At 47.6% G+C, this 25278-nt stretch overlaps 1 protein-coding gene across 2 annotated transcripts in view; it reads right to left on the bottom strand.

The window, feature by feature from the left end:
• Nucleotides 1-25278, bottom strand: part of SNPH (syntaphilin) — a 49968-nt gene that overhangs the window by 18540 nt on the left and 6150 nt on the right. The window contains exon 1 of one of the 2 annotated variants that reach the window (XM_082272980.1): nt 21381-21430. The exons of the other annotated variant lie outside the window; for it this stretch is intronic. Within the exon in view, the coding sequence (XP_082129106.1) occupies nt 21381-21396 (16 nt within the window). The 5' untranslated portion in view covers nt 21397-21430. Of the gene's footprint in view, nt 1-21380; nt 21431-25278 lie in introns of those variants that run through there. 2 annotated transcript variants of the gene reach the window in all.

A 25278-nucleotide genomic window follows, 5' to 3' on the forward strand; every position in this document is an offset into this window, starting at 1 on the left:
AATATCAGATGAACTGTCGTGATCAGCTCTCAAAAGCCCTTTACTAAATGTAGCACTGTCCCCGTAGGGCATGCTGTGCGATGACTTCTTGGGCCTCTCCTCTGATTACCTGCAGTCACTTAGGGACCGTTCACACCAACAAATTAGGTTGAAAAAGTGCAGAGTCCACCCAACTGATGTTCACAGTGCCCTCTCTCCAACACAGAGGCAACACATCTTCTCCTGGTGGCAGGCTAGTATCACTGGAGCCTTAGCAAAGCTTGCCTACTTGTGGGTGTCTAAGAATTTTTCAAGGGATCCTTCACTCTGGCACCCCCTCTCTCTGAAGAGGCAATGAGCCACTACCCTTCGCTCACAAGGTAGCAACTCCCTCAAAGTTCCTGCCAACATTACTCTGGGCCACAGGCCCAAAAAGGAATCTTCGCAAAGTGTCCTTTCTTAGTACTTCTTTTACCTGCAGTAATGGTCCTAGCCCCAACATCAACTTTGTAACATTAGAAGCCTTCAGGCTCAATAGCCCCTTTGTAACTCAAACTCTTCCTGTTGGACCAAGAATTCAACATAGCTCAATAGTAGTGATCAGGATGAGGTACACAGACGATTTTGCCTTCAGGACTCAGGATACTGATGGCCCAGGCTTGACTTTTTCCATCTGGGTGGTTGACCTCCACTCAGTCAATATATATTGACCTCCCCAGTTTGCCCTAATAGACAGGAAGGTGTCCCACAACTGAGGCATGGATTGGTTCCGATGTGGCTTGGGGACATATAGAAAATTCCAAACAGCCCGTTTACACCAAGCCCCCCTCTTTCTCTCAATTTCTTCTATTTTCTCCCAGGGAGCATATGGATAATCGTATTCGTACTCCATGGCCACCTTCCTCTGGACAAGTTTTTGAAAACAACAGAACCTGAGACGTTTTTGCCTCTCTCCTCCCTGAGGTGGGGTGTAAGGGGTCTCAACTTTTGCGATCAGTTTGGAGTAGGTGTCGTTCTGTGCCCAAGCCCGGGCATAGGTGCGGGGAGGGGATAAGTCTGGGACCCCAGTGGTGTAGGCTCACAAAACCTGGAGATTCCTTGCACGCATTATCAGAACAACCGCTGCCTCTGTCTCTTCACTAAGTGAACTGGCACTTGCAGGACTTCTTTCAGTTCCCTAGTCCCACTCAGCCTCCACTTCTGACCCCCAATCATCGATTCCCTCTTCCAGGGATCCATAACAATATTCACAACTGGGTGACCCCACATCAATGGCCCCTGCCTACCCCTCACTGGATGAACTGGAGGACTTCAACTTCTGGGCCCATTGAAACCCCTCTGCCTCTTTAAAATCTGGATTGTTCATTGCTGCGACCACAACCAATGCACCTTGTGACCGCTGCATGGCCCTCACAACTTGTATGCATTGCAGCTCTGAAATGTAGGATCTCCCTGGTTTGGCAGATGGTTGTGCAGGTCTGTACAACTGGTCCTGGCCCCAGCGGTACTTTCGGCACTCCCCATCCTCTCCCAAAGGGAATGGCCACTATAGGTGTCAGCAGTTTAGAGGTGGTTCCTACATCCCAGTTAACATACAGTCCTCTGAGCTGGCAATTACTCTGCTCCAACTTCAGCAACATGTCACCCAGTGCCACACGCTGACCCCACACTCGCAGCCACACACACACACATTAAGACATCAGTCCAAGATGCTCTGTGTCCACTCCGCTGCATAATGCCTTGGGCATCAATTGGACCCTTGTGTTCAACAGGGTTGGATTCTGCAATTCAGTCCGCTCTGCGTGTTCTCCGCCAACACGTGGGATAGCCCCTACGCTCCGGCATCCGCCATCTTGCTCCTCAGCTACACCCGATGGCGGAAGCGACGTCTCAGCTCTATTCGGATTGGCAGCCTGCGGGCGGTGACTTTGCCCACGTTCCTAAACTAGCTGACTCTTCGGCAGTGGCCCCTCGTGCAAGGCAGATTTCTTTTGCACGCTCTCTCCTGCGCGGTGCAGTAACTACTTCACTGCTGCCATAATGCTGCTCAACCTGCAGGAATGGTACTGCAATGCAGATTGTGTTCCCTGCCACAGACACACATACATCTGCCTCTTCTGTCTTGACTTGAGCTCCATTTGTACTTTTGCACTTACAAGCCAACCAAACTGCCTCACTGCTGTTAGAAATTGCCTTGCTGTTACCGACTGCACGGCAGACATTTTCTTATACAGCACGTGTACCGACAACCCCTGATGTGCCAATCCCTGCATCCCAGGTCACTGCTTTCTTGACCATAACTTGAAAGCACACTTGCACTGATTACTGTAAAGCAGATATTACTTTCTGGTACAATACAGCACATCCTTTCTCCACCGACACTCTAGCACTTTACTTGAAAAGACATGGTGTTTCTTGGGTAAAGGTCTGGTCGTTGTTGGTAGCAACCACTGCTGTAACTCAGAGGAAATCCTGAGCGATGCCCCAAAATGTAGCACTGTCCCTGTAGGGCTTGCTGTGTGATGACTTCTCCGATTACCTGCAGACAGTCACTAGGGGAGGTTCACTCATCCATCCTTACTCTCAATGGCCCGTTACTCCAGAAACAGTCCAGAGGTTTTGGTTTTGGATGGGAGAAGAGAATAGTGGGATACTCCAACTGAACTATTCACAGTAGATAAGGACAACTCTCACTTGGCCTCACCAGGTTATTTGTGGAAGCAGACACACTGCTTTAACCATACTGCCAATTGTATGGAAGAATTAAGTCTTCTTGCTCTCTTCAGCAGCAGACTTGAAGCAACTATATTATCTTCAGGACACTTTCTAGCATCCCCTTGACTGACACCCGTCCACTGACTCTCTATTGAAGGGATGGCCCTTTCAGGACAGGCCCTATGACACAGATCTGTACTCACTGTAGGCAGAATCAGATCCTTTCCAGTGTATCCCTTCTAGTCAGCTCTGCAGGACATCCGGGTTCAGCTCCTCTGACTCGCAGGTCGACCACCTGATGCTGAATGGCAGATTCTATAGTGGAATTGCAGCTGCCCCCTCCCTTCGGGACCCCACATGTGCCCTTGGCATTTATACAGTATCCCAGCATGCATCAAGGCACTTTCCTCTGCCAATCACCAGGGCTGTACTAAATGCCTGTGCACTCATTTGTCAGGTTTCCTCCCACTTTCCTTTATATGCATCCCTATTGGACCAGTGTGAAACACTTCACACAAACTGAGCCTGCACCTGAGCACCATGAACAGATCTCACTAGCAGATCCTGCTCTCTGGTAGGCAGAGGGCAATATAAAATTTACCTGGCAATCCCAGAAAAGATAAAAAAAAATAAAAAAACAAAACAAAATTCTCTCTTCTAGCACCTACCTAGGAGGGTGCTACATAAAGAGCAGATTACTGTACAATCCCTCCAAAAGTGGTATTTTTCGTATGATTTTCTGATTGTGTGCACGGGCTTAAAAGGAGATGTGCAGTTTGTTTTGCACTCCTGTGACCCATTTTCAGCAGAGAGCGGCCTGAAGTCACAACCACGGAGTCAGGATCTGCCAGGTGCCTGGACCGACACTCGGTTCAGCCTCTCAGCCAACTGCTCCACCCCCTCCCCAGCCCAGCGCTCCAGTGAGTGGGCAGAGCAGAAGTGACACTCAGCAGCTCTCCACACGGGGAGCTGTCAGAACCGAGCGATCGGCGGTGTTCGATCACTCGGTTCTCAGTGCAGAGGAGCCGGGGGACAGATGCAGCATCGGTCCAATACTGCACTCACCTAGGTAAGTATAAATGGGGGAAAAAAAAAAAAAAAAAGAGAAACCCCATACCTCTCTTAAGGCTGCATGAATGCAGGAATATTGAAATGCTTTCATCCACTTCAGATCCTTCTGCCAGGACCTGGCAGAAAAAAAAAAGTTTAAAAAAAAAAAACCCACAAACTCATAACGTCCCATTTATATTTGTGCGATGCAAGTGCATTAAGGCAGTTCATAAAAATCAATGTGCTTCCAACATACAGTAAACTCCCATGTACCAGACATATAACATTTATGACGCAATACACCATTTTGCATTTCCATGCGATGTCTCTGTGCCTCGGGGCGCTATTCAAAATGAATAGCATTGCAACGCATCAATGCCTGCATTCCCATAACCCATACAGTAAGTGTAAATTGGCCCTCAGTGTATGAACTTTGCTTGTTTGATACTTTCTAGCCCGCTAAGTATACCATTTAACCACTTGGCGACTGCTCACTAGAGCTCTACTGCGGCAAAGTGGTTGGTTATCGTCTGGCGACGTAGACCTACGTCGCCAGACACTCCCCTTTCTCGGCGGTGCGCGCGTCGCCGGAGGCTCGCTCCCGCCGCCGGAGGCTCGCTCCCGCTATATTCAGTCACAGCGGGAGTCGGGCCAGGGGAGGAGCAGCGGCGATCGCCGCTGCTCTTCCCCGGTCGGGGAATCGAGTGTGGAGATCCGCCTGCTTGTGTAAGTGACAGGCAGGGTCAGATTGCAGGGTTCAGCATAGCTGAACATGCGATCTGTCCCTGTGTCACTCAGTCACCTCCCCCCACACACGTTAGTAAGCACCAGGCATACATTAACCCCTTCCCTGCCAGTGTCATTTTAACAGTGCATATATATAGCACTGATTAATGTAGAAATGTCACTGGTAACCCCAAAAGTGTCAAAAATGTCAGTCATGGATCCGATCTGTCCGCCGCAATGTCGCAGTCCCGCACAAAAAAAAAAAAAAATGACAGAAATCTTTCCCTTAGTAAACGCAATAACTTTTGCGCAAACCAATCAAAATACGCTTATTGTGATTTTTTTTACCAAACATATGTAGCAGAAAAATTGGCCAAAAATTGAAAAAAATTTTGATTTTTTTTTGGGGGGAATTTCATATAAAAAAAAAAAAAAAATGTGAAAAATATTATTTTTTCAAGATTTACGCTCTTTGTTTACAGCGCAAAAAGTAAAAATCGCACAGGTGATCAAATACCACCAAGGGAAAGCTCTGTTTGTGGGAAAAAAAAAAAGACATAAATTTCGTTTGGGTACGGCGTCGCACGACCGTGCAATTGTCAGTTAACGTCACACAGTGCCGAATCGCAAAAAGTGGCCTGGATGTAAGACAGCAAAATCCTCCGGTGGTAAAGTGGTTAAAGCAATAATTGCGAATACTACCCATTTATTCTGACATAGTCCTAATTTCTTTTGCACTGTACGTTTATCTCCAGCAGAGTTATTAGCTCCGGCCAGTTTAGTATGTGGACTGCAAAATACCTTCCTCCTTATAGAGATGAGGTGGTGTCATGTAGTCCTAACATACTTGTTGTCCTAGGGCAGGGGTCTCCAAACTTTCTAAACAAAGGGCCAGTTTACTTCCCTTGTGGCCTGTGGGAGTAGAAAAAGGTATCAGTGAAAAGAATAAAAGGCCCCATTGATGGTGTCAGTGAAAATAATAAAGGCCCATCTTTGGGGTCAGTGGAAGGAATAGTGTCCCAAGGGCGTGATAAAGGCAAGCAAGCAAAGGGCCACAGTTTGAAGACTACTGTCCTAGGGTAACAACATGCTCATTTACAAATAAAGTACAGAGAGTGATCGTTGTCTAACTAGAACTGGGGTGCCCAACCAGTGGTTCGCGACCTTCTGCTCTGTGATGGTGCCCAGATCATGGGTAACCAACCCACCATCCCAGAGTATCAGTGTTGTAAATGGAGCCGGTGCTTCCTGTATAGAGCCGGCTCCTGTCTCAGACAGAGTGATACCAAATGCACTCCACCTTGGGAAGCAACAGCTGGAGATACCTGAACAGAAGACTGTTAGTAAGGCCCCTTTCACACTTGTGCGACTTAAAAATCGCGTGATTTTGTTGCCACGACGTGAAGCAATGTCTAGGTCTTTGGACCTCAAAATGCATTTAAAAAAAAAAAAAATCGGCCAAAAGTAGTGCAGGGACTACTTTGAAGTCGTTCAGATATGAAGGGTACTCATTGGAATTCATGTAGAACGACTTGTCATGCTACATTGCAGTCCCAAATCGCAGGACAAGTCGCACAAGTGTGAAAGGGGCCTAAAGGTCAGTTTAATACTAAACTCACAGTGTATGCATGGGTATTTATGTTTCAATTGTTTTTATTGTGTGTTTTCTGAAGATAAAGGCTGATCAATACAAAGCAGAACAGCGAACAACCCTTACAAAGCTCCGTACATACAAATTAGATACATACAATATAAAAAAATAGAAAAAAAAGGGGGGGGCAGACGGACATAAAATCAAATGAAATAAGCCATCTATGGGATTCTATAAATCACTTATAAATAGGGAGATCCATCCTGTGATGAATAGCAGCATAATATAAACCAGAAACTCGTTAGTGCTAGAAAACCCATCAAGAAGACAACTTGTCAGGATAACCAAATGGTATACAGAAGGACCTTGAGGTCCAAAACAATAACATTCGGGAACCTCTATTAAGTGGGCTGCAAGATGGCAGAACAAATATCTTGTAGCATAGGTTTGCAGAGGCCCACGCCAATGGTAAACAACATTTAGTCATTAATGGGGGACACTTCTCTCTGTTGCTAATAATATAAGTAACGTGGGTGGGGTGAAGGGATAATAGGAGAGGAGGGAACAGTAACATTGCTGGCAAGGAAGGAAAAGAAGAAAGGAAAAGAAAGAAAGAGGGCGAAACTGTCCGGGGTTCTTCTTGTATGGGCAGTTGTTTTGCAGTGGTTACTGGGCTGCTTTCAAACTGCCCCTGCGGGTAACCTGCACTGAGCCATAGACTTCTGTTATTACCTGCGGGTTTGGTGTGCTTTCAGAAAGTGCATCACACCTGCAGGAGAAAGTTTATGGTAAAATGGAGCTCACCGGCAGGAAAGCCACGGATGCACTGCACAGCACCCGCGGTGTGGGCAAACCACAGCGCATCTGTGTAAAAGCGGCCTTAGGCCCCTTTCTCACGAATCGTCTAATCGGGTCCGTCTGTCCATCTTTCAGGCGGACCAAATCGGACCCTCCATTCACCTCTACAGGGCTGCCGATGTAAACGGACTTGTGTCCGTTTACACCCACCTACCTTTGATAATGCCCTGTCGGAGGGGCGAAACGCATCAGTGACCGTGGGTGGTAACATTTCCAGCTGGTGAGAGACACATCATTGTGGATTAACGGTTCTGGGTTTTTTTGCCTGTTTATTTCTAAATCAATAGGAGCGGATGTGTTTTAACCTGTTGATCTTTATTAATAATAATAATAATAATAATAAGAAGAAGAAAAAAGAAAAAGAAAAAAGAAAGAAAAAAGAAAGAAAAAAAAAGAAAAAAGAAAAAAAAGAAAAAAAAAGAAAAAAAAAAAACGGAATTACTCCATGTGGATTTCTCTCGCCATTTATCCATACATATGGATGAGCAGCTAAATACAGACAGTATACAAAGACAGTGAGAAGGACAGCAAAGACCAGTATACCCAGGATATCCATTAAGCGCAAATGCCTCCTATCACTGGGATTCTATAGCAGCTTTTATTTTAATCTACAAGCATTTTCTTCTACAATGGACAATTTTATTTTGCAACTATGAAGACTTTGAGCCTGACAAGTTGCGGTCCATTGACTGCTACAGGACCCGTTCTAATAGGAGCGACAAGTCGCTCCGACTTAGAAAAAGGGTCCTGTACTACTTCGGGGCGACCTCGGAGCGACTTGCATAGACTTCCTTTATGTGAAGTCCCTGCAAGTCGCTCCGAAGTCGTGGTGCATGGTAATGCACAAGTCACCCCCGAAGTAGTAAGGAGTGTGAACCGACTCTAAATACCACAGACTTATGTTGATGTATTAATGCATTATTTATTGTTGATTACTAGTTATTGTTTGATTGATACACCGGTCACAAGATCAATAAGGGGAAGATTCCCCAATTCAGGTAGCGCTCTACACATAAAGTGGATATAAAAAGTCTACACACCCCTGTTAAATTGTCAGGTTTCTGTGATGTAAGAAAATGAGACAAAGATAAATAATTTCAGAACATTTTACCTTTACTGTGACCTATAAACTGTACAACTCAATTGAAAAACAAAAACGGAAATCTTCTAGGGGGAGGGGGGAAGTAAAAATAAAAAAACTAAAAAAATGTGGTTGTATCAGTGTGCACACCCTCTTATAACTGGGGATAAAGCTGTGTTCAGAATTAAAGCAATCACATTTAAACTCATGTTAAACAGGAGTCAGTGCATACCTGCCATCATTTAAAGTGCCTCTGATTAACCCCACATAAAGTTCAGCTGTTCTAGTAGGTCTTTCCTGACATTTTCTTTGTTGCATCCTACAGCAAAAGCCATGGTCCACAGAGAGCTTCCAAAGCATCAGAGGGATCTCATTGTTAACCATTTCAATACCGGGCACTTTCACTTTGGTGGTATTTGATCACCACAAGGTTTTTTCTTTTTTGCTAAACAAATAAAAAAAAAGACCCGAAAAGTTTGGAGAAAAAAAACAAATTTTTTTTTGTTTATGCTATACAATTTTGTAAATAAATATGTTTTTTCCTGCACTGATAGCATTGATGAGGCTGCACTGACAGGCACTGATATGCGGCACTGATGGGCACCGATATGTGGCACTGATAGGTAGCACTGATATTATGCAGCATTGGTGGGCACTGACAGGCGGCACCGGTGGGAAATAATGGGCACTGGTGGGCTCCCAGTGCGGACCCCCCCCCCCCCCCCCGTCAGGGGAGCCGCAGATCGGCGCTCCTTTTCCTAGTGCCTGTACGCACGTTCTGAGGAAAGCCAATCAACGGCTCTTCCTGTGTACTATGTGACCAGCCGTGATTGGACACGGCTGGTCACATGGTAAAGAGCCTAGTAGGCTCTTTACCGAGATCGGAGATGCGGGGAGTCAGATTGACACGCTGCATCACCGATCGCTGCTCCGGGATGCTCCAGAGCGCATTATCCTGCCGCCGTCATATGACGTCCAGTCAGGATAATGCAACCACATTCCCGCCGTCAATCGCCTATAGGGCGGGCGGGAAGTAGTTAAAAGGTATCAATCAGGAGAAGGGTACAAAAGAATTTCCAAGGCATTAGATATGCCACCCTCTCTCAACCTTTTCAACACAGAGGAACCCTTGAAATACATTTCTGGTCTCGGGGAACCCCTGCTAAAAATGTAAAATATACAATACAACTCATGACACATTAGTGTGACAGTCAGTGGGAAGAATGCTCCTTACTCTTCTCATCATTGGGAAGAATTACCCCCCTTACAGATAGCTAAAAGGAACAATGGTGTCATTGGGAACTTATCTAAGAGGCAGAAGTCGCCCATTTCTCAAGGAACTCCTAGCAACCTCAGGAGGAACCCTGGTTGAGAAAAGCCATCATAAAGTGGAGAAAATATGGCACAACAGTGACATTACCAAGAACTGGATGTTCCTCAAAATTTCATAAAGGACAAGAAGAAAACTGGTCAGGGAGGCTGCCAAGAGGCATACAGCAACATAAAGAAGCAGCAGGAATATGTGGCAAGTACTGGCTGTGTGGTACATGTGACAACAATCTCCCGAATTCTTCATATGTCTGGGCTATGGGGTAGAGTGGCAAGACTGAAGCCTTTTCTTATGAAGAAAAACATCCAAGCCCGGCTAAATTTCGCAAAAACACATCTGAAGTCTCCCAAAAGCATGTGGGAAAATGTGTTCTGGTCTGATGAAACCAAGGTTGAAGGTTTTGGCCATTTTCCCAAAAGATAAGTTTGGCACAAAAACAACACTGCAAATCACCAAAAGAGCAATGTACCCACAGTGAAGCATGGTGGTGGCAGCATCATTCTTTGAAAAAAACAACAAGTTTCTGTGAGCTACCTTTCAATTCGATTTTTAAAAAGCCGCAAACACTTCACTTCTCAAAAATGTGTAAAAATCGAAAATATGTAAAAATGTGTTGCGCAGAGTAAAAATCTAAAATATTCTCAATAAATTAATGCTGGTGCGAGTACAATCTACTATTTAAATGATCCTCAATAAACAGTTGTTTGTGCAAGCACAATGGGATGAATCACTACTATCCCTCCTCATTAAAGGTCTATTCTATAAATAATAATCAATATAAACTGTAGACAGTGATTGGTGAATCTTAAAAAATAAATAAAATATGGTCCAAAATATCAGTGAATATTGGCACAAAACCTTCAGGCTTCTGCTAGAAAGTGGAACATGAAGAGGAACTTCATCTTTCAGCATGACAACCAACCTAAGCATACGTCCAAATCAACAAAGGAATGGCTTCACCGGAAGATTAAAGTTTTGGAATGGCCCAGACCTGAATCCGATTGAAAATCTGTGAGGTGATCTAAGAGCTGTGCACAGGAGATGCCCTCGCAATCTGACAGATTTGGCAGTGTGTTTACAAAGAAGAGTGGGCAAATATTGCCAAATCAAGATGTGCCATACCGATAGACTCATACCCAAAAAGACTGAGTGCTGTAATAAAATCAGAAGGTGCTTCAACAAAGTATTCGTTTAAAAGGTGTGCACACTTCTGCAACAATATTTTAGAGTTTAATTTTTACTTCCGCTCATTGTGGCCCACGACCGGTTACCAAGTCACTTGGGTGGCCCTCGCTCTTCAAAAGGCCTACCCTAGAACATGAAGAGTTACTGCATCTTAAAGGGGCATTACATACCAGGAGTGCATTACATACAGAATGCAGAGTTCAGGGGTGCGCTGTATACAGAGAGCACAGTTAAGCCTCCTTCCACTGCTGCATCCCACATCCACATCTCACCTTCACCCATCTTAAGTTTTGACCTCTGCATGCAACCCCTCCTCCACTGCCTTCATCCCCCACCCCACCTCACCTTAAAAGCTCCACCATCTTCCACATGTCTTAAGGCCCGTACACACGATAAAAAAATCTGTAGGGAAAATTCGCCCGACGACCGACCTGCTGATTTTCGGATTGTTAGTATGGTGCTTTCGACAGCCAACTCCGACTTTTCGGCTGACAAAATCCTGGTGTGCAGGCTATGAAATTTTTGTTGTCCGTAATACAACGTTCAATTTTCGTCTCATTAGTACAGATTTCCACGGAAAAAAAAGCTTAAGAGCAAGACTGGGCATGCTCAGAGAAGAAAGAACACATACAAAGCAATCCAACACATGACATCACTTCTGAAGTAGAATTCTGTCGCACGGGAAAATTCGTATGAAAATAACCTCTTCACTTTCCACATCAGACTAGCATGCCACGAAAAACGGACGACAGATCGTTCGATAATCTGATCGTGTGTATGGGGCTTTACTATTGTTGCTGTATTAACCACGTTTCACTGTTCACACGTTAAAACCAGTATTTTTTCCTAGAAAACTACTTAGAACCCCCAAACATTATATATATTATTTTAGCAAAGACTCTGGAGAATAAAATGTCGGTCATTGCAATAATTTTTGTCACGCGGTATTTGCGCAGCGGTCTTTAAAGCGCCATTTTTTTGGAAAAATTTTGAAAAATCACATTTCACTGCATTTAAAAAATACTAAACAGTAAAGTTAGCCCATTTTTTTTATATATTGTGAAAGAACATGTCACGCCGAGGAAATAGATACCCAACATGTTACGGTTTAAAATTGCGCCCCCCCCCATGGGATGGCGACAAACTACGGTCAATAGAGATCTCAATCTGCGACGCTTTAAATTTATTTAATGGTTACCAGTTTAGAGGTAGAGTGTAGCTCTTTTTTTAAAATTATTGCTCACGCTCTGGCGATCGCGGCGATACCTCACATGTGTGGTTTGAACAGCGATTTCATTTGCGGCTCGACTTGCGTATACGTTTTTTTTTTGTGCGCGAGCTAACAGTGACGGAGGCGGCTAAATTTTTTTTTTTTTTTTTCCCATTTATTTTATTTATTTTTTTAACTTTATTACAGTTTTAAAAATAAAAATAAAATCTGATCACTTTTATTGCTGTCACAAGCAATGTAAACATCCCTTGTGACACCAATATGCAGTGACAGGTACACTTTATGGAGGGATCGAGGGTCTAAAAGACCCTAGACCCCTCCACTACACTTCCATGTATGCAAAACGCCAAAAACAGCGTTTTTGCATACAGCCGATTTTCAAATTTGCCGCCTTTTGCAGCACAGTAACCCGGAAGTGACGTCATGGACGCCGCCTCCGGGTTACGTCAACGGAGACCCGATCGATGCCGTTTCGTTTCCGGCATTCATCGGGACTCCATCCAGCCGGCTGGGTGCTCGGGGCTCCCGGTGGGAAGGGAGCCCCGAGCAAAGCCACGGAAGGCGGCGGGAGGGGGGGGGGGGGAACGTCCCCTCCCGCCCCCCCGGGTACCGATCGAGCGGCTCCCGAGCCGCATCGGTCGGTACCGAAGGAAAGCCAACCGTCGGCTTTAAACCACGGTACCGGGATGGTGTCTCTAGCTAGAGGCATCATCCCGGTACACTACCGCAAAGTTTACCGACGTAGACCTACGTCAGTATGCGGTAAGTGGTTAAGCTGAAGCACCCAGCCAGCTCTAGTACCTCCCTGCACACTGTAAGTGGCTCCCCCTTTCTCACTTGCAGGGAGATCATCCAATGGGGGTGTTGGCCTCCGCACTGCACCCTGTGCACCAGCATCTCCCTTGTCCCCATCCTGCACTCAGTGGTTGCAGATCAGATCTGTGGGAACCATTAAGGGACAAGCTGTCACCTGTAAACACAAAAGTCGGACTTCTATGTTTACAAGTTAAAGTGCTGAGCAGAAAGCAGAGGGCCTGAGCCAGGGGTGGAGGAACTGAGTTCCACCAAGTTCCAGCTGAAAAAAAAAAAAAGTCCTGGGATTTATTCTTCCAAAGCAAATACACATTTGTAAACTGGTACCAATTAGTATTCCAATGTTTCTTTCCCCCCTCAGTTTTTCTCTATCATTCAGCTAATGTGAGGGGCAGGGGAGGGTCAAATAAGGATGCTATGCAGGCGACTGATGACATCCTCCTTATCAACTGAATATGCCAATGGTCGTTAGGACAGCAGCAGCTAAAAGGTTGTTATTGTGCACAATGAAAACCTTTTTTTGAAAAAAATTTTTGGGCAATTTTTTGCCAAGGCACCCCTGAAGAAACCTCAAGGCACCCCAGGGTGCTTGGGCACACTGGTTGAAAAAGGCTGCTCTATAGCATGGACGCATTACAGACAATTCTTGTTTGGGGCACATTGATAAATGAAGTCTGATACATTATTTACTAATCCACAATCTGGAGCACCCAGTGAGGTACTTGATGTAATTCACTCACTTGGCTGATCAAAGTGCTATGAAATAATTGCATTACTTATTGACTTAATTTCACTAAGAGCTTCTGGCAAATGAAAGCAATAAACCCCCAGTGTGGAGGAACTACAGATATCAGGACATTATTTAAAGAAGCCTACCCGGCTACTAACTAATAACACTTTCACTTGCTCCATCAGCCCATCCCCCCACAGCTATTGCCTTTTGTATCAATTGACCCTCCCTTTTAGGCCCCTTTCACATATACGGTCCGTTCAGTCACGTCAAAATGTATCAGTTTTTCATTCGTTGTCATCCGTTCTTCGTCAGTTGTCATCCGTTCTTCGTCAGTTGTCATCCGTTCTTCGTCAGTTGTCATCCGTTCTTCGTCAGTTGTCATCCGTTCTTCGTCAGTTGTCATCCGTTCTTCGTCAGTTGTCATCCGTTCTTCGTCAGTTGTCATCCGTTCTTCGTCAGTTGTCATCCGTTCTTCGTCAGTTGTCATCCGTTCTTCGTCAGTTGTCATCCGTTCTTCGTCAGTTGTCATCCGTTCTTCGTCAGTTGTCATCCGTTCTTCGTCAGTTGTCATCCGTTCTTCGTCAGTTGTCATCCGTTCTTCGTCAGTTGTCATCCGTTCTTCGTCAGTTGTCATCCGTTCTCCGTCAGTTATCCGTTTTTCATCCGATCCGTTTTTTTGACGAAAAATAGAGCATTCATACGTTCAAAAAAAACGGACATTGACGGAAGTGGATGAAAACGGATGTTAACTGATAATCATCCGTTTTTACATAGAGATACATTGATGTCCGTTTTTCATCCGTCAACGGATGGATGAAAAACGGACAGCATGTGTGAAAGGGCCCTTAGATTGTAAGCTCTAACAAGCAGGGCCCTCTGATTCCTTTTGTTCCAAATTGCATTGTAACTGTAATATCTGCCTTCATTTTGTTAAGCGCTGCGCAAACTGTTGGCGCTATATAAATCCTGTATAATAATAATAATAAAAAATATTTAAACCAGCAATACATGGGTCAGATACTCGAATTCAGAACTAAATTTCTTTAGAAAATCAGAAATTGAGTGTGCTTTCTGATCGGATGGTGCCACCATTGATTTCGAAATTCGGCCAACCAAGCTTTCAATTTCACTTCATATTACTGCAGAAAAGAAAATATGTAGCCTGGGATTCTTTGCTTTCCAGGTCGCAGCTCACGCGCATTTCTTTTTCCGCACAATTCTACCATCATTGAATAGAAATTCGTTAGTTCTTTTTTTAAATTTCCAGCATGTCCAATCGCACAAATTGGATGGCCGCACGGAAATTGGACTTTGCTGCAGTCCACTAATAGCACGAAATTCAAAAGAAAAAATTCTTAGTTACGATTTTCATAAGAAAATCCTTTTGAAGTTCGACCCACGTATGGCCTGCTTTAGTGTTGATGTTGGAACTTGTAGCGCCTCAACACCCAATTTCTTATTATCCGGCATTTACCCGATAAAACCAATAATCCAAAATCTGACCATCCTAGACAAGCTTCACCTGTTGCCTTCAGCTCAGCCTTAAAGGGTAACTCCACTTTCGTGGGAAAAAAAAATAATCAGCAAATAAAGAAAAAACAATATATAGTGTATACAATTGCGACACAAATCATATTGTAACTGAATGTTATGAAAAATAACCTTTAATTTTCAATCTGCAGCCAGGGACCCGAGAAGAGGAGGATCAGGGCTACTCTGCAACTTCACAGAGCAGGAAGGATGAGCGCCGGTTCACACTGCAGCGACGCTACTTCGGAGGTCGCGGTGCGAGCAGCGCGCCGCTACCTCGGAGCGGCCGCCACGGACTTCATAACATTGAAGTCTATGGCGGTCGCCCCAAAGAAGCTCCGGACCCTTTTTCTAGGTCGGAGCGACTTGTGTCGCTCCTATTAGAACGGGTCCGCAGCTCCCCTATGGAAGGCGACCTACGGCGAACTGTGAGGCGACCAGGTCGCCTCACAGGTCGCCCTAGTGTGAACCGGCACGAACATGTTTGTTATTTTAATGGGGGGGGGGGGGGGGAAGAGACTTTACAAATCACTTTAAAGCGTAACGCCACTTTGTTGAGAAAAAAAACATTCCCCTCTGGGTGATCTCTGTACATTGCAGGGATTTTACCAAACTTTGTTGCAGATTCCTATCTTTTTTTATTCTGAAGAAATCATTGTTTGTTCCTCTGTGCTGAGTGGGTCTAATGGGAGTGGTTTCATAATTATCTATCAGCTGTGGCAGCTGCAGGGCTCCAATGAGGAAATCTGCTGGGCTGCATCCCTTTAGACGTGTTCCTATTGTGGATATCTCACCAAAAATGACATTTTTGCTGCAGGGGATGCCAGAAATATGACTTGTATCTTACTGCAGACTTCTGGGAAAATTGGTGAGCCAATCACACAAGCAGGAAATGATGTTTCTGGGGGTGTGGTCAGTATACATTCTGTGTACAGAACACCTCCAGGCGGCCATATTGCATTGCATTTGCAGAAAAATTACAACAGCTGCAGATTGAAAAAGGAAAGGTAATTTTTCATAACATTCAACTACAATATGACTTGTGTCACAGATGTATACGCTTTATTGTTTTTTTTATTTATTTGCTGATTTTTTTCCCACGAAAGTGGAATTACCCTTTACAATTGACCTAACAGAGGCTTTAAAATAAGAATTTCCAGAAAACATGTAATGGAGGATACTGGACATTTATGTGCTTCAAAAGATGATCCTTAAACAAATCTGCAATCTTTTATAAATAGTAATAAGGCAAGGTTCATGAAATAATGAGTATTGCTGGGGGCATAGGGATGACCTTGATATGTATTGTTTGATGTAAGCTATTGCACTGTTTGTACATTGGAAAGTGTGTACGTTTTTCTCTGTTCAATAAAGTTTTTTTTTTTTTTTTTTTAAATCCGAAAAATAAGAAAGAAATAAGGCAGAATATTTTTTCATCACCGTAACAAGCAACTGGGAAATCAGAAGATGCTATGTGTGAACCATGCATGCCTGCACACCAGGCCTCAAGGATCAGCTATGATTAGGGTTTGGGGGAGAGAGAATGATGTCATACATTGACTTGGGCATCCTGCCCTTCACTCATCGCACATGGTTGCCCCAGCAACAGGAATGATGCTGAATTAGGATTCCAAGCTGTGTCAGATTCAGCCTCTCATTTCCTCCACCCACTACTAGCTGAAAGCAACATACAACACCCACACCGAGGGCCCCGACAACCTTCATCCAGCGAAAGACGCACCCTTTAACACCAAAAATCACTTTAATGCAAATGCACAACATAAATCCACTTGTAGTATCCGGGCAGAATCTGGGTGTAAGAAGCCCCCCTTCTCTATTAGTCCTATAGGCGCCCATGCATTCCAAGCTTACACAATTGTCCGATATCAGCACAGTCCAGCATCCCCTTTGATGAGAACGCTGCATGTAGCCTGCAATCTGCAGCAATGACTTGCTCAGCACAGATTTGCAGCGTTCTGGACCCAAGAGATCCACCCACACATCAAACCACAGTGAGACTGCGAGCACAGAGCAGATGCCCCCAACCTTGCGGGCAGGAAAGTGAATTCTGACGATGGTACGGCTGCAGATGTGTGACCTTCACAAGGCGGCCACATTGCTGCCATCAACCCTGAGGGAATGCAATGAATGGCAGAGTGCACATGGAGGAGATATGAGCACTGATAGAAAAAAGCACAAGTCAGGATTTATGGCTGGATACAAAGGTTATGTAATGGAGGATGCCGAGTACGTGATGGAGAGAGAGGGCACAGCACCGCTTGTGTGATTCTCTCTAGGATATAATATCTATCACACAAGTATTGTTGCAAATATAATCTCCCTAATGAGAATAGGTAGGCCCTGTACACTGTCCATAGGAGCTCAGTCACACAGAAGTGCAATGCAATACAAGCAATCCCAAAGCAAGCAAAGAGCAGTGTCATAGGCAGGGTGCCCCCCCCCCACGGGGTCCTGCACACGAGGCAGGGTGCCCCCCCCCCCCCGACAGGGTCCTGCACACGAGGCAGGGTGCCCCCCCCCCCCGACAGGGTCCTGCACACAAGGCAGGGTGCCCCCCCCTCGACAGGGTCCTGCACACGAGGCAGGGTGCCCCCCCCTCGACAGGGTCCTGCACACGAGGCAGGGTGCCCCCCCCCCCCTCGACAGGGTCCTGCACACAAGGCAGGGTGCCCCCCCCCTCGACAGGGTCCTGCACACAAGGCAGGGTGCCCCCCCCCTCGACAGGGTCCTGCACACAAGGCAGGGTGCCCCCCCCCTCGACAGGGTCCTGCACACAAGGCAGGGTGCCCCCCCCCTCGACAGGGTCCTGCACACAAGGCAGGGTGCCCCCCCCCCCGACAGGGTCCTGCACACAAGGCAGGGTGCCCCCCCCCCGACAGGGTCCTGCACACAAGGCAGGGTGCCCCCCCCCCCCCCCGACAGGGTCCTGCACACAAGGCAGGGTGCCCCCCCCCCCCCGACAGGGTCCTGCACACAAGGCAGGGTGCCCCACCCCCCCCCGACAGGGTCCTGCACACAAGGCAGGGTGCCCCACCCCCCCGACAGGGTCCTGCACACAAGGCAGGGTGCCCCACCCCCCGACAGGGTCCTGCACACAAGGCAGGGTGCCCCACCCCCCGACAGGGTCCTGCACACAAGGCAGGGTGCCCCACCCCCCGACAGGGTCCTGCACACAAGGCAGGGTGCCCCCCCAGACAGGGTCCTGCACACAAGGCAGGGTGCCCCCCCCCCAACAGGGTCCTGCACACAAGGCAGGGTGCCCCCCCCCGACAGGGTCCTGCACACAAGGCAGGGTGCCCCACCCCCGACAGGGTCCTGCACACAAGGCAGGGTGCCCCACCCCCGACAGGGTCCTGCACACAAGGCAGGGTGCCCCCCCAGACAGGGTCCTGCACACAAGGCAGGGTGCCCCCCCCCCCGACAGGGTCCTGCACACAAGGCAGGGTGCCCCCCCCCCGACAGGGTCCTGCACACAAGGCAGGGTGCCCCCCCCCCCCGACAGGGTCCTGCACACAAGGCAGGGTGCCCCCCCCCCCCCGACAGGGTCCTGCACACAAGGCAGGGTGCCCCCCCCCCCCGACAGGGTCCTGCACACAAGGCAGGGTGCCCCCCCCCCCCCCGACAGGGTCCTGCACACAAGGCAGGGTGCCCCCCCCCCCGACAGGGGTTCTGCACACAAGGCAGGGTGCCCCCCCCCCCCCGACAGGGTTCTGCACACAAGGCAGGGTGCCCCCCCCCCCCGACAGGGTCCTGCACACAAGGCAGGGTGCCCCGAGAAATAACAGACATCTTTACATAAATCAGTCGCTCTTTCTCCAACAAAAAAGCAAGATGGGGAGTGTATATGGCAAGGTGACCCTCCTGATCAACAGGGTCTTTCATAATAAAAGGGCAAGGGGGGTTTATTTACTAAGCCCGTGTTTATACCAGTGCAGCTTTAAAATTGCGCTACTTCACTGGGGTTTCAAAGTTGCACATCAGTGCGATTTGCACTACCAATTTCATTGCAGCTTGCGACTTCATTTAGGCCCCTTTCACACTTGTATGACCTGAAAGTCATGTGACTGATGCTCTAAGCAATGCCTGTGTAAGCTTGAGGTCTATAGACCTAAAGTCGCCATCAAAGTCGGACCAAAGTAGTGCAGGGACTACTTTGAAGTCGCACAGACTTGTCATGTGATGTGACTTTGCAGTCCCAAGTTGCAGGAGAAGTCGCACATGTGTGAAAGGGGCCTTAACAGAAGTCTAAGCAAGTCGCAATGAAACCGGTGAAAAGTAGTGGATCCTTTCATGAGTTGCGGTGATATAAATGGTTCCATTGCCGGCAATGGGGTGTGACTCGACATGCGATTTAGAGCTGACAAATCGCAATGGTATGAACATGTCCTAACTGGAGAGCGGCAAATCTGGAACAGCTCTGCATAGAAACCAATCAGTTTCCAAGTTTTTTTTTGTCAAAGCTTAATTGAACAAGCTGAAGTTAGAAGCTGATTGGCTGCCATGTACAACTGCACCAGATTTTGCACAATCCAGTTTTAGTAAATCTCCCCCAAGGTGTTCTTAAATCACAATCTACAAGCTAAACTCTCCACTGACAATGACCCAAAAAATGCCCCAGATACTTTTTTCAAATCTTCACCAGTTTTACAAAGATGAGATTTATCATCAAAAACAAAATGTTACAAATCTTCCCACTATTCACAATGTAACATTCTGATAGCATGACATAGATACTGAGCTTACCTCTATTTACACATGCTAGAAAAAAAATACAAATAAATATATTCTACATACACACATCTGCAAACAGCTGTCAGGAAATCCACCCCAAATGACATTTACATCCCATCCAATAACCGGTCAATAATTTAACTGGCCCAACTTCAATATTCACTGACCACATAAACAGTGACATATAAAGGCATGTAATGCAGGGAAAGCACACAGAGATGTATAGCAGCACTACATACACAGGAAGTCACAGTGCCACACATTGATACATTGTATCCACACCAATCATCTGGTGACACACACACCAGGCACTGTGACTACAGCATATGGCCACCCTCAGTTTATACACACCCACCTACCTATCCACCACACATACCAATCACCTGCACCCACCTACCCACCACACATACCAATCACCTGCACCCACCTACCCGATATACACATACATTAATCACCTACACCACACATACCAATCACCTGCACCCACCTACCCACAACCTACCCACCACACATACCAATCACCTGCACCCACCTACCCTATATACACATACATATATACCTACACCACACATACCAATCACTTGCACCCACCTACCCACAACCTAACCACCTGCACTATATTTATACACACACACTAATCACCTACACCCATCTACAGATCACCTGCACCCACCTAACCTAACAACAACTTAGCCACCTGCACCTACCCACACATTCCAACCACCTGCACCCACCAACCTAACCACCTGCAGCACACATACCAATCACCTGCACCCCCCTACCAACCCACAACCTAACCACGTGCACCATGCATACCAATAACCTGCACCCAACCACAACCTAACTACCTGCACCACACATACCAATCACCTGGACCCACCTACCTACCCACCCACAACCACACATACCAATCACCTGCACCCACCTACCTACCCACAACCTAACCACCTACACCACACATACCAATAACCTGCACCACACATACCAATAACCTGCACCCACCTACCTACCCACAATCCAACTACCTACACCACACGTACCAATCACCTGCACCCCCCTACCAACCCACAACCTAACCACCTGCACCACACATACCAATAACCTGCACCCACCTACCTACCCACCTGCACCACACATACCAATCACCTTCACCCATACACCCACAACCTAACCACCTGCACCACACATAGCAATCACCTGCACCCACCTACCTACCCACAACCTAACCACCTACACCACACATACCAATAACCTGAACCATACATACCAATAACCTGCACCCACCTACCTACCCACAACCCAACTACCTACACCACACGTACCAATCACCTGCACCCCCACAACCTAACCACCTGCACCACACATAGCAATCACATGCACCCACCTACCTACCCACCTGCACCACACATACCAATCACCTTCACCCATACACCCACAACCTAACCACCTGCACCACACATAGCAATCACCTGGACCCACCTACCTCCCCACCCAAAACCTAACCACCTGCACCCACAACCACCTACACCAATCACCTGCACCCAACTACCTACCTACCTACCCACACATAGCAATCACCTGAACCCACCTACCTACAACCTAACCACCTGCACCATACACACACCAATCACCTGCACCCACCCACAACTTAACCACCTGCTCCCATCCTGTACACACCTACCCACAGCACTTGCTTGATTTAATTAAATGAAGAGACAAAGCTGGGGATGCCCTCCGCCCACATGCAGCTATACCCAGCCCTGCACCCCCACCCCAATCTGGGTCCCCTGGCCCGGGCGGTGTCACCTGCGGGGCTCTGCATGATGCTGCCGCAGCTCCGGCCGGCGGAGGAGGAGGAGTGGGGGAAGGGGGGAGGGCTGGGGGACACCAGGGAGGGGGGCGGAGTCTGTGCGTCATCTCACTTTCACTTAAAGACACAGAGCAAGTAAGATTGATGTACAGCAGATCACATTGTGCTGTGTGTAGATGTCTATGAAGAGTTCTGTACTACACACAGTGCGGAGATCCCGATTCCTATACACTGTGCGATCCCCAAATTCCTCTCTTCTCCCCAACCCCCCCCCCTTTCCTTGTCTGCTGGATATCTTCATACAGCACCATAGACATGAGACATGACATGATCAGCCTGTCCTCAGACATCTCCCATCCCCTCATAATAAAGCAGTATTATACCCAGTGCAGGGAAGGGGCCATATAGAGACCAGGGCAAATCCCCCCTTTCCCCCCTTCTAGCACAAAACCCCCCTCTTCCCCCTCCTAGCAAATATCCCCCCTCCTCCCTGTTCTAGCAAATATCCCCCCTCCTCCCTGTTCTAGCAAATATCCCCCCTCCTAGCACATATCCCCCCTCCTCCCCCTCCTAGCACAAATCCCCCCTCTTCCCCCTTCTAGCACATATCCCCCCTCCTCCCTGTTCTAGCAAATATCCCCCCTCCTCCCCCTCCTAGCAAATATCCCCCCTCCTAGCACATATCCCCCCTCCTCCCCCTCCTAGCACATATCCCCCCTTTTCCCCCTTTTAGCACAAATCCCCCCTCTTCCCCCTTCTAGCACATATCCCCCCTCCTCCCCCTCCTAGTACATATCCCCCCTCTTCCCCCTCCTAGCACAAATCCCCCCTCTTCCCCCTTCTAGCACATATCACCCCCTCCTCCCCCTTCTAGCACATATCCCCCCTCCTCCCCCTCCTAGCACATATCCCCCCATTCCCCCTTCTAGCACAAATCCCCCCTCTTCCCCTTCTAGCACAAATTCCTCTCCTCCACCTTCTAGCACATATCCCCACTCCTTCCCCCTCTAGCACAAATCCCCCTTTTCCCCCTTCTATCACATATTCCCCCTCCTCCCCCTTCTAGCACATATTCCTGCACTGCTCTGCACCCCAAAGCAGCTTGTTCCCATGTTGATGAGGACAAGGGCCACTTCCCGACAACCCTGAGCGGTGGTTGTGGGGATCTGTGGGCAGGGGGCTTATCGGAATCTGGATGCCCCCTGTAACAAGGGGGCCCCCCAGATCCCGGACCCACCCATGTGAATATGTATGGGGTACATTGTACCCCTACCCATTCACCCCAAAAAAAGCAGTGTAGTGTAAATAATGACAAGAGACGGTTTTGAGAAGTCCTTTATTAAAAATCTTCCTCCAGTCCTTCTCCCTCCAGTCTTCCTCCTCCAGTCTTCTCCCTCCAGTCCTCCTCCGACGATGTCTCCCGTGATTATATCAGCTCCACTCTTTGCAGCTTCTTATATAGTCATGGGGACGTGGCCACCCGGTGACATCACCCGGAGAGCCACCCCCTTGTGACATCACGCATCGTCAGGTGACGGCACAAGGGGGCGGGGTCTCAGTGACATCCCCAGTGGCCAAGCCCCGCATGGCTACGTATATTAAAAGCCGCAAAGAGCGGAGCCGGCATAATGAAGGGAGACATCGTCGGAGGAGGACCGGAGGAAGAACATCGGAGGAATACCAGAGGAAGAAGATCGGAGGGAGAAAATCAGAGGGAGAAGACCGGAGGGAGAAGATCCGAGGAAGATTTTTAATAAAGGACTTCCCAAAACCGTCTCTTGTCATTATTTACTTTACACTGCCTTTTTTTGGGTGAATGGGTAGGGGTACAATGTATCCCATACTTATTCACATGGGGGGGGTCTGGGATCTGGGGGGCTCCCTTGATTCCGATAAGCCCGCAGACCCCCACAACCACCACCCAGGGTTGTCGAGAAGAGGCCCTTGTCCTCTTCAACATAGGGACAAGGTGCTTTGGGGTGGGGGGTGCAAAGTTTAGGAGTGTCTATGGGAATGTTTGACCATTCTTCTAGAAGCACATTTGTGAGGACACGTACCGATTGTCCGCCGTAAATATTCGTCTGACGACCGATCAGCCGATTGTAGGCTTGTTAGAATGATGCTTCCGACAGCCGACAGCATATTTTCGGCCGAACAGAATCTGTCGTGCAGGCATTAAAGTTTTTGTTGGCCAACACCAGAACGACCGATTGTTCGCCAGTCAGTACAGATTTCGGCCGACAGACAGCAGATTAGCAAGACTGGGCATGCTCAGAAAAGAAAAAAGACAAGGAAAGTTAACCATCACATGACATCACTTCTGCAGTCGGCTGTTGTTGGCCGACAAAATTCGTGTGCAGTCTTTTGCAGTTTTCAACAGACACGACAGCCCTGGACAAAAGACGGCCAATCGTTCGGCCGACGATCAGCTAAAATGACCCATAAACGCATCAGAATTCGCCAAAAAGGCATTTGCGTTTTCACAAGTTTTTTCAGTGGAGCAGTGTGAAAGCCACCCTTATGTGAGATGATATGGTCACAGCATATACAATCATTTTATAACAGCAGCATTTTAATAACAATACACACAATAATTATTTTAAATAATTCTGGTACTGGTTAATTTTTTTTTCCACAGCGTGCCGGTGTAACGTTAAAAAACCATACCCCGTGAAGAAACCATACCCTCGTCACTTCCGGTCTGAAACAGCTGAGCAGCGCAGCAGTGCGCATGCTCAGAGCCCCGGATACCTAATTGAACATGAAAGGATTAGACAAGTGCGCATGCTCGGTGGGCATGAAATTATCACGGCACTGTGTCTAATGTTATACTTGCGGCGGGTACATTAAAACACTTCGGCTGCAACATAAATCATCTCCTCTGCTATCGATGTCACTTCCCTCATCTCCGGTAATAAATATAAAAGCGGCGGCGGGTGTATGAGATGTAAATGACGGCGATCGCGGCTCCGTGATCCGCTTTTATATTTATTACCGGAGATGAGGGAAGTGAGAGGGGGAAGAGCGGAGATGATTTATGTTGCATAGGAGCTGTTTTAATGTAAGCGCCGCAAGTTTAACTACCGTGAGAAATCCATACCCTCCGTAGGTGCACCGGAAGTGACGAGGGTATGGTTTTCTCACGGGTATGGTTTTTTCACGGAAGACCGGCTGTCATTAAGAGCTTTCTTTCCATCTTGCACAGTGATAGTTGTGAGATAAAAGTAAAAGCAGCTACTAACAGCATAAATATTGTGTGATCACTATGATTGGTCACAGTGATCACTTGGTACAGAGTCACTCTAATAGACTAGAGGGCAAACATGAGCATCTACAAGGGGAGGCCTTCTTAACCATTTGCTACCCGCCCACCGTCAAATGAAGGCGGAGCTGTGCATCTATTGTTCTGGGACGCTGTCATATGACAGCGCACCAGAACAGCTTCTCTGGGGCGCGCAGAGCAGCGAGTGTGGCCGCACCGTGTTGCTAGGACACGGCGTGACCCCGATCTTGGTAAAGAGTCAATGACATGACTCTTTACCCATGTGATCGGCTGTGTCCAATGTAAATGTTTATCGGCTCTCCTCGCCTCACACTGTCAGAGTGTGTGGTGAGGAGAGCCAATCAGCGGCTCCTCCCCACAGGGCAGGCCAGGACAGGTAATCAGGGCACTGATCATCAGTGCCCTGATTACAGAAAAGTGAAATAGAGTGCCAATCAGTGCCCACCATCAGTGCCCATAGTGCTGCCCGTCAGTGCCTGCTCATCTAGGCACTGATGGGCACTGACTGGCAGCACTATGGCCACTGATTGTGGGCACTGATGGTGTCCATCAGTGCCGCCCGTCAGTGCCCATCAGTGCCGCCTATCAGTGCAGCATATTAGTACCTCCTC

Source organism: Pelophylax lessonae (genome assembly GCF_965119305.1).
Source record: "Pelophylax lessonae genome assembly, chromosome: 11".
NCBI classification, from domain to species: domain Eukaryota; kingdom Metazoa; phylum Chordata; class Amphibia; order Anura; family Ranidae; genus Pelophylax; species Pelophylax lessonae.